The 13,801-nt window shown below is 38.6% G+C and overlaps 1 protein-coding gene across 2 annotated transcripts in view; it reads right to left on the reverse strand.

Annotated features, from left to right (window-relative positions):
* The window catches only part of RAD18 (RAD18 E3 ubiquitin protein ligase), a 106,961-nt gene that overhangs the window by 25,592 nt on the left and 67,568 nt on the right, over window positions 1–13,801 (reverse strand). For both annotated transcript variants that reach the window (XM_079935817.1, XM_079935816.1), the window contains exons 10-11: window positions 8,456–8,590; window positions 3,636–3,810 (exon numbers count right to left, since the gene is read on the reverse strand). In XM_079935817.1, the coding sequence (XP_079791943.1) occupies window positions 3,636–3,810; window positions 8,456–8,590 (310 nt within the window). The remainder of the gene's footprint in view (window positions 1–3,635; window positions 3,811–8,455; window positions 8,591–13,801) is intronic.

Here is a 13,801-nt window from a genome sequence, read left to right on the forward strand (position 1 = left end):
CTCAGAGGAGGTGGATGCATTCATCTTAAGAAAGAATATGTCTTTAGAAATGTATTAAGAAATATATCTTTCTCTTACAACTAACAGAAAGAAGTGGTCAGAAATTACAAGAAACCTTAAAATGGAAAGGAAGATCTGGAGACAGGTCAGATTAGCTGCCTTGGTGAACTGGGAGACAAGGTGTTCATTCAAAGTGAGGAAACAGACACAGGCAACTGGGTAGGAAATGCAATAAGGAGTAAATTAGGTGGTGAGCACCCAGCTGAGGCTGAATTAAATGAATTTTCAATGGAACTAATTAGCCCAGGCTCACAACTTTCTAAAGTTCAGAACGGAAGTAGGAAAAAAAAAATAAATTGTGGGATTTACTCTAAGAATTAGAATGAAGGAATAGAGGACTATGAAAGCATTTCTGAAATATCCAGTCCTAGAGACCCAAGTTTTAAAGTATTACTGAAGAAAATTCAATTGATTTGGTCTTTATAAAACCAGAATAATAATCATATATTTATCAAAGACCCTCACATCTATTATCTCATTTCATCTTCCCAACAGATCTGAGACAGAAGATATTTATACATGCTTTTCATAGCTATGGAAATGGACTTCAAAAGATTGACTCCCAAATCACCCAGCAGATCCTGACCCGAAGCCACTCAAACGTAAGCCTGTACTTTCCTGCTGCACCACGGCTGCTCCCCCTGCACACTTCCTCCTCCACGGTCCACTCGGGAATCGGCTGCCCAGTGGTCCGCCCTGGTATCAAAGCAAATACCACTGTACTCCCACTCTCCCTTTAGCCTGAGTTTCTAGGTCTTATATAAGGAACAGACACAACATTTTAAATGTAAAAAACCTTACACTGACAAAATGACAGGGCAAATTAAAAGGAGGGTATAAAAGCGTACTTAATTAAATTAAAATTTTAAAGTTTAACATATTTAATATTTACAATGTGTGTAACACTTCTTTATACTTGAGATATGAGTACCAGACACTGACCGATTTCTCAAGGCAAGCCACGCAAATCCTCATATTCGGTCTCTAAAGCTAAGCTTCCAAAGTGTGCAAACAAAGTCAGTGATTTTTGTCCTTGTCAAAACTACAATTAGAAACAACCCAAACGTCCATCAACTAATAAATGAATAAATAAAATGCATATCCATACAATGGAATATAATTTAGAAAGAAAAAGGAATATAGTACTGAAACATGATACAAAATGGATAAACCTTGCAGACAGTATACTAAGTAAAAGAAGCCAGTTACAAAAGACCACATATTGTATGATCCTGTTTATATGAGATGTCCAAAACAGGCAGATCAATAGAGACAGAGTAGATCAGTAGTTGCCAGGAGCTAGCAGAGCTGTGAGGAACTGTGGAGTGACTGCTCATGGGGATGAGGTTTCTTTTCCGGGTGATGAAAATGCTCTAAAATTGTGGTGATGGTGGCACAACTTTGGCAACACAGTAAAAACCACTGAATTGTCACTTAAATGAGTGAATTGTATGGTATGTAAATTATATCTCAATAAAGCTGTTAAAAATTCACAATTAGCAGGTAGTTCCACTGGTCATGGGTGTATTGGGGGGGTGTGTGTGTGTGTGTGTGTGTGTGTGTGTGTAGACATATATACATGCATAACTAATTAAAGTGTGGAAGCATATAAGAGCCTACTTTAAAAGAAATTCAATGGTTTAATAACCCTCTCACAGTTCAGTGATGCCTGTAAGTCTGTCTGAGGCCAACACCTCCAACAAACTCATCCTGTTTTCCACACTCTCACCACAAGATAAAAATACATCTGGCTGCCATGTGTCTCCCCTTTCATTTTCCTCCATTCCACCCTCCACTCCAAATTTATTAAAATGTCCTATTTCATCCTGGCATTCCAGAACATTCGGGCATCTCGTGACTATGCTTAAAAACTCACTCTTATTTCCCTGAACTCTGTTTCTTCTCCGTTTCTACCCTGTACTCTGATAAGTTTTGTGTTTAAAAGCAAACACTACCCAATGAACTTACAGGAATGGCCTGATCCAGAGTAACTGTGCAGCAGAGCCACAGTCTTGCAGAAACTCAGGCTACCGTATGTTCTGCCTTTACCCAACTCGGGAAAAAACTGATCCCGATCTGATCTTGAAAATGTTCAGGGCAAAATGAGAAGATTTTCCCTTCCTAATACTTGATTCTGAATAACCTGAAGCTGTTTTCCAAGAACCCTAGGAAAGCAGAGGGTCCTTGGGTATATTCTTCTCATAAAAAAATTTCTTCTTAATTTGATATTTTAGACTAGACATAATCTATCATTCTAGAGTACTGTGAACAATTTTTAAATGAACAAATACCAAAGATTAAATAACATGTTGCTGTTAGCATTTAAAATTGGTACAATTCATTCAGAAGGCAACAACACCACCTACCAAGGTCAAAATGATGCTAAAGTTAAGGGAGTAATTCATTAGAAACAAAAGACTTCCTATAGGGAGAGCTCTACCACAGCTTTAGGTGTGTAAGTATAAAAAACACTAGGGAAGATGTAGAAATACAATAGAAATTTAAAAGTTTGGTCAATTATGGTACAGAAACCCAACAGAATGCTGCATCTACTAAAAAAAGTTACAAAGATGAGGTAGAAACATGGGTAGCATTTATCATATAAAGTGAATGGTGAGAACACAAAATGGTAACTATAACACAACACTATGTCATCTTTCAAAAACACATCATCTTCTTAAATTGTCTTTTAAAAATTTTGGAAAAATGACTCACCTCCAAATCTCTCATTGTAAAAGGTTCCCCATCCATTCTATTTGCTCAATTAAATTTTTCTTTCTTTTGTCTTTCTGGCCACCTCTACTTTCTAGTGTAGCTGTGTTTACCTCCTTCACTCATTCTTTTGATAAAAATTTCACTGCCAGTCAGGCTCTCTTTTCTAACTCTAGGAAAAATATCTATATAAAGGCTACATTTGCAGCAACATGGATGGACCGAGGCATTGTCATACTGAGTGAACTAAGTCAGACAGACAAAGACAAATACCGTATGATATTGCTTATATGTGGAATCTAAGAAAAGGGTACAAATGAACTTATCTACAAAAGAGAAAAAGAGTTACAGATGCAGAAAATAAACTTATGGTTACCATGGGATAAGGGGGAGGGGGAAGGGATAAAGTTGGAAGACTGGGATTGACATACACACACTACTATATATAAAATAGATAACTAATAAGGACCTACTGTATAGCACAAAGAACTCTACCCAATACTCATAGTGGCCTATATGGGAAAAGAATCTAAAAAAAGAGTGGATATATGTGTAACAGATTCACTTTGCTGTACAGCAGAAACTAACACAATACTGTAAATCAACTATACTCCAGTAACAATTTTAAAAAACTAAAAAAAAAAAAAGCCTACAGAGCAGAAGACGAAGTCCCCAGTGACTGCTGCACATACGCCCCACATCCCGCCCTGATCCCTCTGTGAACCCTACAAAGCGCAGGAGACAGTGGAAGGAGATGAGGAATGGCACCAGGGCACAAAGCTATTTTCTGGCTACTTGTGCTGGTCTCTTAGCATGCATAGAAAACAGAAATTTAAAATAATCAACTACTGCAAGTTTCTTACCTATTGCATGACTCTGACTCTGGTGAAGAAAGAGCTTCCTCTTGAATATCAGTACAACTGGAAGAATCATCTGGTCTGTCAGGCTCTAGTTTCCCTGGGGAGTCCAGCTTTGACTGAGGGAAGTGGTTTGTTACTGAGGGTATATCTGAGAATTTCATTTTATTATCTTCCTGTCCTAAAAAGGAAAAAAGAAATGAAAGAAAGAAAAAAAAGAAACATTTAAGAGTACCTTCAAATTTACAACCTCTGTGTATTTATTATTTCCACAACATTTAATATTCCTATTTGGTAAAATAGGAGTTTATGGAACACTGATTCCAAAACTCTAGTGACAGCCAGAGAGTAAGAATTAGCACTACACTGGTGCTATCTGGTTATACTGTCCACCCAATGTATTTCCAGATTAATTAATTCAAAAATAAAATGTTCTTTAAAACCAGGAGCAGGGAGAACCTTATCATTCTAATGAGGCTTTTATTTACAGTATTACTAAAGAATTCCTGAATATTTCACAGATCAGAGAAGAGTGATAAACATAAGAAACATGACAAAAAAGGATTAAAGATTCAATTAATAAGAGAAGCACAATATTTGTCACTGACTGCTGAATGGTAGTGAATCCATCTGGACATTTTTCTAAATCTGTTACATAGAATCTAACATTCACTGGGGAAGAGAAAAACTAATAAGACATAACCAATATATCTGTTTGATCCAACACATGTCACATTTCTACACATCCCTTATCATATTCTCACTTTCCGAGGTCTCTTACTGCAGATAAAGATAAAGGCCCAGGAAAGCTGGGGGGATACAGACACGGTGTTTGCAGGAAGATGACATGCAGATGTGACCAAATATCTGTGAATATGAGTGCAGAAAATCATCTCTGTGCAGGATTCTTCAGTGTCCAGGCCCCTCCCTCAAGATGTGTTTCAGGGCTCTGCTGGGACTTCACTTGTGCTGGCTTTAAGATTCAGGGACCAAGTGAGTTCTTGACATGCCTGACACGTGCTACTGGGATAGAGTCCCCTTTCATGGGTTTGCTCACAGAGAAGAAGAGCTTTCACACATCACTCATGCACTTGTGGAGGCAAGTGACCTTTAACAAAGGACACCAATGAGAACTGTCAAGGTTTTGTTATAAAGATAAAGTTTATGGAAAAAGAATAAGATTCTTCAAACAAATAAACAAAAACCTTTCCAACTCCATATGGTCAAGATTTTTCCAGAAACAATTATAAGTTTTTGTTACCCTCGTGAACAGCCTACATCACACAAGAGTACAATTTCTAAAAATAAGCTCCTGATGTTGTCTGGCTTTCGCTAAGCCTGCTCATTACCAAAACAAAACTGTACCCTCTAATGTTTACCTGGGAAAGGGAAACATGCAGTCAACTAAAAGGACCATCCAGGATCTCTAGGATATTCTCTTGTAAACAGACACCTAGGACCAGTTGAGAGGAATCAATCACCCAGTAAACCCGGTGAACCCAGGCAACTCTATCACTCAACTGGCTGGGAGAATGCAATCAAGCCGGCAAACCACGGAGCAGGAATTCAACATAAAACTACCTTTTATTTTTGCACCTGATTTATATTCTTCTCTTACTTCTTCCCCTCTTATATAAGCTTCTACAGGATAAATTCCCTCTTGCAGACAAATATCATTCAACAACTGGGGGCAACGGAAGTCAGTTATCCTTCATATCTGCCCATGGATCTCAGGACAGAACTCCAAATAAAGCCGAAAACATGAGGGCCCGACATTAAACCTCCCTAAAGAAATGTAAAGTAACAAAAACAGATGAAGGTTTTACTTAACAGGACACATACCTTGTTCACTTATATTGGCACTTTAATGAGCAAGTTTACTCTAAAGAGCAAAAGTTACACTGGTTGTATGATGCTATAAAAAGCCCAACCTGGGCTTCCCTGGTGGCGCAATGGTTGAGAGTCTGCCTGCCGATGCAGGGGACACGGGTTCGTGCCCAGGTCCGGGAAGATCCCACATGCCACGGAGCGGCTGGCCCCGTGAGCCATGGCCACTGAGCCTGCGCGTCTGGAGCCTGTGCCCCGCAACGGGAGAGGCCACAACAGTGAGAGGCCCGCGTACCACAAAAAAAAAAAAGCCCAACCTTTTGGTCTGTGCCAGTCTGTCTGCCTCTCTCTCACACTCCCCACCCCTCCCAGACACACGCGTTCACGCGCAGCTATCTACCAGCAGCACTCATCGCTGAACCCCAGACAGAGCAATACTCATGTGCACAAACACAAAGAATACACCACCCCTGACTACAAGCAATCAATCATTTTCAAAAGAGATTCAGCCAATAAACAAAAATATTCTCTTAATCCGAGATATTAAGCCAGATTTTCTCAGGACCTCAACTACTCTCTGACAACGTCCTTTAACAACTGCAATGAACAAATTTAACTTGTTCACAAAGACCATAAAGTATATACTTATACTCAGGCAGCAACCTACTACATGACACCAAAAGAACTGAGGACAAAAATAAAGAATGTAATAGCACTGAAAGAATAAAACACTCAGAAATAAATCTAACCAAGGAGGTGAAAGACTTGCATGTTGAAAACTACAAAACATTGTTGAAAGTAATTTTTAAAAAGACAAAAATGAATGACAGACATCCTGTGTTCATGGAACAGAAGACTTAATATTGTTAAGATGTCAACTAACCAAAGCAACTAATCAATGCAATCCCAATGGCACTTTTTGCAGAAATAGAAAAATCCATCGTAACATTCACATGGACTCTCAAGGGAACCAAATGGCCAAAACAACCTTGAAAAGGAAGAATAAAGTTGGAGGACTCATACCCCAAGAGTTGGAGGACTCCAACTCTTAACTTTGTTACAAAGCTATGGTAATTAAAACAGTATAGCATTGGCGTAAGGATAGACATACAGACCAATTAAATACAACACAGAGTACAGAAATAAACCCTCACATACATGGTCAATTGATTTTCAACAAGGATGTCAAAAGCATTCAACAGAGAAAGGACAGTCTTTTTAACAAATGGTGCTCAGAAAACTGCATTATCTACATGCAAAAAGATGAAGATGGACCGTTACTTACACCATATACAAAAATTAACTCAAAGTGGACCACAGGCCTAAACGTAAGAGCTAAAACTATAAAACTCTTCGGAGAAATCACATAGGAAAATCTTCATGACACTGATTTTGCAACAACTTCATGGCTATAACAGCAAAAGCACAAGCAACAAAAGAAAAAATTGATAAACTGGTCTTCATCAAAATAAAGCACTCTATGCATCAAAAGATACTATCCTGAAAACAAAAAGACAACCCAGAAAAAAGCTGAAAAACATTTGCAAACCATATATATAATGGATTAATATTCAAAATATTTAAAGAACTCTTAAAACTCAACAACAAAAAAACAAACAAGCCAATTAAAAAATGGGCAAAAGACTTGAACAGACATTTCTCCAAAGAAGAAAAACAAATGGCCACTAACCATATAAAAAGATGCTCAACATCATTATTCATTAGAAAAATACAAATCAAAAAACCACAATGAGATACAAATTGACATCTACCAAGGTGGCTACAGTAAAAAAAAAAAAAAAAAAAAAGGGAAAATAACGAGTGTTGACACACATATAGAGAAATTGGAATCCTCAAGCATTGCTGGTGGGAATGTAAAATGGTGCAGCCAGTATGGAAAATAGTTTGGTGGTTTCTGAAAAGGTAAACAAAGAATTACTATGTGAACCAGAAATTCCATTGCTAGGTACATATCCAAAAGAATGGAAAGCAGAGACTTGAACAGATACATGAACACCAATGCACACAGCAGCATTATTCACAACTGCCAAAAGGTGAAAATAACCCATTACAGAAGAATGGATAAACAAAATGTGGTATATAGATACAATGGAATTCAGCCATAAAAAATAATGAAATTTTGATATATGCTACAACATGGGGACCTTGAAAACATTATGCTTAATGAAATAAGCTGACGAAGGACAAATAATATATGATTCCACTTATATGAGGTACCTAGAATAAGCAAATTCATAGACACAGAAAGTAGACCAGAGATTACCAAGAAATGGTGGGGAAAGTGGAAGAGTTATTATTTAATGGGTACAGAGTTTTCACTGGAAATGATGAAAAAGTTTTGGGTGTAATAGTGGTGATGGTGACACAACACCGTGAGTGTACTTAATGCCACTGAATTGTACATTTATGAATGGTTAAAATGATAAATATGTTTTGTTTATTTTTATCACAATAAAGACAAAATAATAAAGAATTTTCTTGTGCACTTTCCTCCATTATGATTGTTTTTTTGTTCACTGGCCCAAAGTCCTGGCAACACAAATATAATATCAATCTCAAATTTTAAAATGGGTTGAAATTGGAATGTGCTGTGTACTAGCCTTAGATATTTTAGCAGAACATTCCATCCAAAGTTATTACCAGCGACCTATAATAAAAATAATTTATTCTCTTTGTAGGATACCTAAGGATCTGCAGCAATAAATCCTATACCTCAAGCTTAAACAACTAAAAAACTTCTGATTTCTCATTAATGGAAAGGAAGACAGATTTTAGAAACTGTGTCTTCAGGACATCTCCACGATCATTCTTCCCAGAGTAATAAACCTAGTTTACATCCAACAACTGCTATATGTCTAAAAATACTTTTGCCCATTTCAAATACCAATTAAGTCCAAAGTAAATTCCTTTGTTTTTTCCTTTTGATATTAAAAATTTAAAAATTCCATATACTTCTGTTTTTAGTTAAAGTCTCTTACCCACGCATACAGATAATAGCTTTTCTGTAGATTCATCTTCTTCTTTTACTTTTTTTTTTGACATTCCAACAGTTTTCTTATATCCTTTTTTGGCTTGATCCACCAGACGCTGAAATTCATTCTGATGTTTTATACCTGAAATTCAAAAGATCTTCTCAGTAAATCAAGGACTATAAAAGTTACATGTCTACAACCGATGGACTGAACACCAAGAATAACACAAGCTTGCTCAAGAACAGCACCCTTTGGACACACTTACAACGAATTTAAAAGGCCTGGGGAGCTGAGGAAGCATTCTTTTATATCTTCCCCCTTCCTCAGATACAAACTTGAAACATGATATTCCTAGTTCGCAACTGTAGTTTCTTGCCATATCCCACTCTTTTAAAAAGGCTTTTCTTTTTGCCGTACGCTGGCCTCTCACTGTTGTGGCCTCTCCCGTTGTGGAGAACAGGCTCCAGACACACAGGCTCAGCAGTCATAGCTCACGGGCCTAACCGCTCCGCGGCATGTGGGATCTTCCTGGACTGGGGCACGAACCCGTGTCCCCTGCATCGGCAGGCAGACTCTCAACCACTGCGCCACCAGGGAAGCCCTAAAAAGGCTTTTTGATAAGAGTATGAAAGATGCTGTTTTCTTAAATATAACCAAAAGACACCATTCTAACTTCCCAGACACAACCGAGTACTAAGAGGAAGAACACTGAGTATAAAAGCAGAAGCTTCTAGGAAAGTTGGATAAAAACACAGGATATCTACTTTAATTTCCCCTTTTTCCTTCACATTTCTTGCCTGTTTCCTATCAGAACCCCTTTAATAATCTAAGATCCCCACCACCACCAATCTACCTTATCTTAGGATATTATAATTAACCAATCTTAATTTACTACTACTTTAACACCTCTGAAGATAATTTAAGCCTGACCTCCAGGTCACCATTATTAGTGTACATTAATTTACTCAATAAAGAGTAGCTGTTCGTCATTCGACCATGGACTTGAACACATCTATTTGTGACTCTGAATCATGGTTCAAACAGCTGAGGCTGTACTTACTTATCTAGCAACCTTAAACACTTAAGTCATGGTCCAAAATGATGTTGTAGATCCTATAAAAATACATTTTAGAAAGATTCATACTGCAAGTAGTTAACACAAAGTTTTGAGACTGTTTTCCTCCAGTACCCATCATATTCCCTGTAGTTATTCCCATGAATAACTGGGTTTAGGGGAAAATTTGTGCTTCGGCTGAAAACTATGCATTTTCTAGAGCCACCCTCCCAGGATTCCAGTCATCCACTGCCCTTGAGCTAGGTTACAGTTCTGTAAATTGTAGATAACCGAGCACAATGGAAAACAATTCTTGTCTATAGACAAGCAGAATCCTGTCTGGTGAAGGTTCGATTGACTTCCGTTCCCCTCTGGAAAAAGCCAGTTTTCCCTCCATTTGCATATTCATTTCAATATTCCTGATCTATACATGTGACTGTTCTTTGGACATTAGGGACAGAATGCTCCTAATTCCAACATATTTATGTGCATGGTATGTGTATGAAAACTCCCAGTGAAACTAATGTGTTGGGTTGCAAAGTGTCTGGTAAATTTTAAATAAGAGACTGGTTAAAATTTCAGCAAAATATAAGCTGCCCGTAAAGATTACTAGAAAAAATTAGCTCTTCAAAAATAGGTGAGATCTCATGTAGAATACAAGCTAGGTGATTTCTTTTAAGTCCTATTTAACTCTATACATTTGAGAACAATTACTTTGTACTTGTTCAGCTCCCCAGAATCAATGGGCTGCCACCACTGCCATCCTTATGTAGTTTGTGTTAGGCAAGGGTAACACAGCACTATGGGGTCGACATAATTTAAGCAGATCAGCCTGGGCCATTCTGCTGGTAAGGCTTCTCCTGCTAGTAAGGCTCCTCCGTTGTGTACTTATGGATTGTGGATTTAGAATGACTCAGGAAACTTGCTAAAGTAATCTCATAACAGCTAAGGAGGCTTAATGACTTTATCTTCTAAAGTAATAAAATCCCAGGTTTAGAAGAGATTTTCTTTTTAAATCTAATTACCCCTACAGCTAGGCTGGAAAGCAAAAAGTAAATGGCAACCACAGCTTTGGCTTTGGCCCAAGAAGTCCAATAACCCCTCAAAAAATGAACAATGCCAAGAGATTATCACTAATAAAATTGTTCCCACGCATTTCTCCACCTCATTTTAGGAGTTCTGCCATTTGGCAAGGAGAACTTTAGAGTTTGAAGTCTCAGTTCTGCTGGCTCAATGCCCTGAATTTACCTCTTAAAAGTTTTAAGTGGTTCAGACAGTGGTAGGAGCTGACGAATAAGCCCACATTGAACCAAGTCATACTCTTCAAGATTTTTAATACTTGAATCATACCAACTTTCTGCCTCGCCAAGTTGAAATACCATCATCTTTTCTAGTGCCAAGTCAAGCCCTTCATGCCCTCACCACCTCACCTGCTCTTTTTTTAGAGCAGCGTTTACAGCCAGAGTATCTCTGGGTCTGCCCAAGAACCCAGGGGTGCACCAAAACCAGGATCCCGAGAGTGGGACAGACTCTAGCCTCTAAAGTGATGTCACTGAGATACATACTCATTTACTTTAAGTCACAGAGTGAGTCTGAAGTCAGTGTCTCCCAAAGTAAAATCTCATGTCTCTTTTTACGCAACTACCTATGACACCCACGCAGCAAACATGGATGAAGAACAGATTAACACTAAAGGCTAACATTCACTCAGGATTCATTCATTTAACCTGAACTGACTAGCCTCACTTTAAATTCATGACCGTAAGTCTCAAACAAGCACTCAGCACTATCGTACAACTTTTCTACATTTCTCAAGTAAACTTTGCTTTACAATTCTCCAAAATGTCGACTTTATACTTTCTCCAAACCTCCAACACTCCCTTCTCAGTTGGGCTCACACTACTTTGAAACTACAGAAAAGTTCTAACAGGAACTCTGTCGTCTTCCAACCACCACTACTTCATCTGTGCACACATGATGTATCTTCCTGGCAGTTAGCATGAAACAGTGATCCTTGCTGCAATTAAGGGCCAACTGCTAATTTATGCTCTGGATGCCATCACTAAGGCCTTCTTACAGTATGTGATACATACTGTAATACAGTGATACAGTATGTGCAATTATCCTTTACTCTATCATCTATTTCCCCCTCTCTTGTGAATCTTTCCCACTGTATACAAATAAGCCTAGGACGGGACCGTGCTTTTGAAACAGAGTGTGGGTTGTGAAAACAACTTAGTAGATCCAGACCAGCATTTTTTTCTTAAAACAATAATAAGAATAGGATGGGGCTTCCCTGGTGGTGCAGTGGTTGAGAGTCCGCCTGCTGATGCAGGGGACACGGGTTCGTGCCCCGGTCCGGGAAGATCCCACATGCCACGGAGCGGCTGGGCCCGTGAGCCATGGCTGCTGAGCCTGCACGTCCGGAGCCTGTGCTCCGCAACGGGAGAGGCCACGGCAGTGAGAGGCCCGCGTACCGCAAAAAAAATGAATAGAATAAAAAGTGCCAGAGTGCATTAAAAATGGAAAGAGGAAACAACCAAGATGTCCTTCGTTAGGTTAATGGATAATAAACTGTGGTACATCCAGAGAGTGGAGTGTCATTCAGCTCTAAAAAGAAGTAAACTATTGGGACTTCCCTAGGGGCTCAGTGGTTAAGAATCCGCCTGCCAATGCAGGGGTCATGGGTTTGAGCCCTGGTCCGGGAAGATTCCATATGCTGCGGAGCAACTAAGCCCGTGCACCACAACTACTGAGCCCGCATGCCACAACTACCGAAGCCCATGCGCCTGGAGCCCATGCTCCGCAACGAGAAGCCACCGCAGTGAGAAGCCCACACACTGCAATGAAGAGCAGCCCCCGCTCACCGCAACTAGAGAAAGCCCGCACGCAGCAACAAAGACCCAACGCAGCCAAAAATAAATAAAATAAAATAAATAAATTTATAAAAAAATAAAAATCTAGATGTGGACATATGCTTTCACTTCTGCTGGGTAAATAGCTAGGAGTAGAATTACTGGTAGGTAGGTTTATGTTTCCATTCATAACAGACTACTAAACTGTTTATCTAAGTGGCTGTATCATATTGCATTCTCACCAGCAATGTATAAGAGTTCCATTAGCTCTACATCCTGGTCAACACTTGGGATTACCCTTTCTTTCTTTCTTTTTTCTTTTTTGCCACTAAAATAACCATATCTTTTCATGTGGTTATTTGGTATTTGAGTATCTCCTTCTCTGAAGATGTTTAAATATCTGCGCTTTTAAAAAATACATCCTAGGACTTACTGAATTTTAAGAGTTCTTTATATAATACAGATACTAGCACTTTGTCAAATATAAATTTTACAATATTTTCTCACAATCTGTGACTTGCTTTTTCATTTTCGTTTTTCTCTTTTTTTTTTTTTTTTTTTTTTTGCCGCACCATGCAGCATGTGGGATCTTAGTTTCCCTACCAGGAATCGAACCCACGCCCCCTGCAGTGGAAACATGGAGTCTTAACAACCGGACCGCCAGGGAAGTCCCTTCATATTTGTCTTCTGAAGTGTAAAAGCTTTTGTTTTAATGAAATATAATTTATCACTTTTTTCTTTTTCTTTTACGATTCATACTACTTGTGAAAGATGATCATGTCAACTGTGAACAAAAAGTCTTATTTCTTCCTTTCAAATCTGAATATTACTTCTCTTTCTTGCCTTATCACACTGGCAAGGACCCACGGTACAATGCTGAACAAAAGTGGTAAGAATAGACTTCTCTACCCTGTTCCTAGTCAGAAGAGAAGCATTCAATATTTTACCATTAAATATGATGTTAGTTGTAGGTTTTTCAGATATCCTATACCAGAGCGGTCCCCAACCTTTTTGCACCAGGGACTGATTTCATGGAAGACAAGTTTTCCACAGACCGGGGTTGGAGGATGTTTCAGGTGGTAACGGGAGCAACGGGGAGCGGCAGATGAAGCTTCACTCGCTCGCCCACCGCTCACCTCCTGATGTGCGGCCTGGTTCCTAACAGGCCGTGGACTGGTACCGGTCCACAGCCCAGGGGTTGGGGATCCCTGCTATACCAGATTTAATTTAAAAAATTTAAATTTTTAAATTAAAGAATTTAAAAAATTTTAAATTAAAGAATTTAAAAAATTCTCATTTAGTGAGAGTTTTTATTACTAATGGGTGTTCAACTTTGACATATACTTATTCTGCATCTACCTATAAAATTATAGTGGTTTTTTCCCCACTCTGTTAATACACTGAATTATATTGATTAATTTTCTAACATTAAACCAATCTTGC

Source organism: Stenella coeruleoalba (assembly GCF_951394435.1).
Source record: "Stenella coeruleoalba genome assembly, chromosome: 10".
NCBI lineage: Eukaryota > Metazoa > Chordata > Mammalia > Artiodactyla > Delphinidae > Stenella > Stenella coeruleoalba.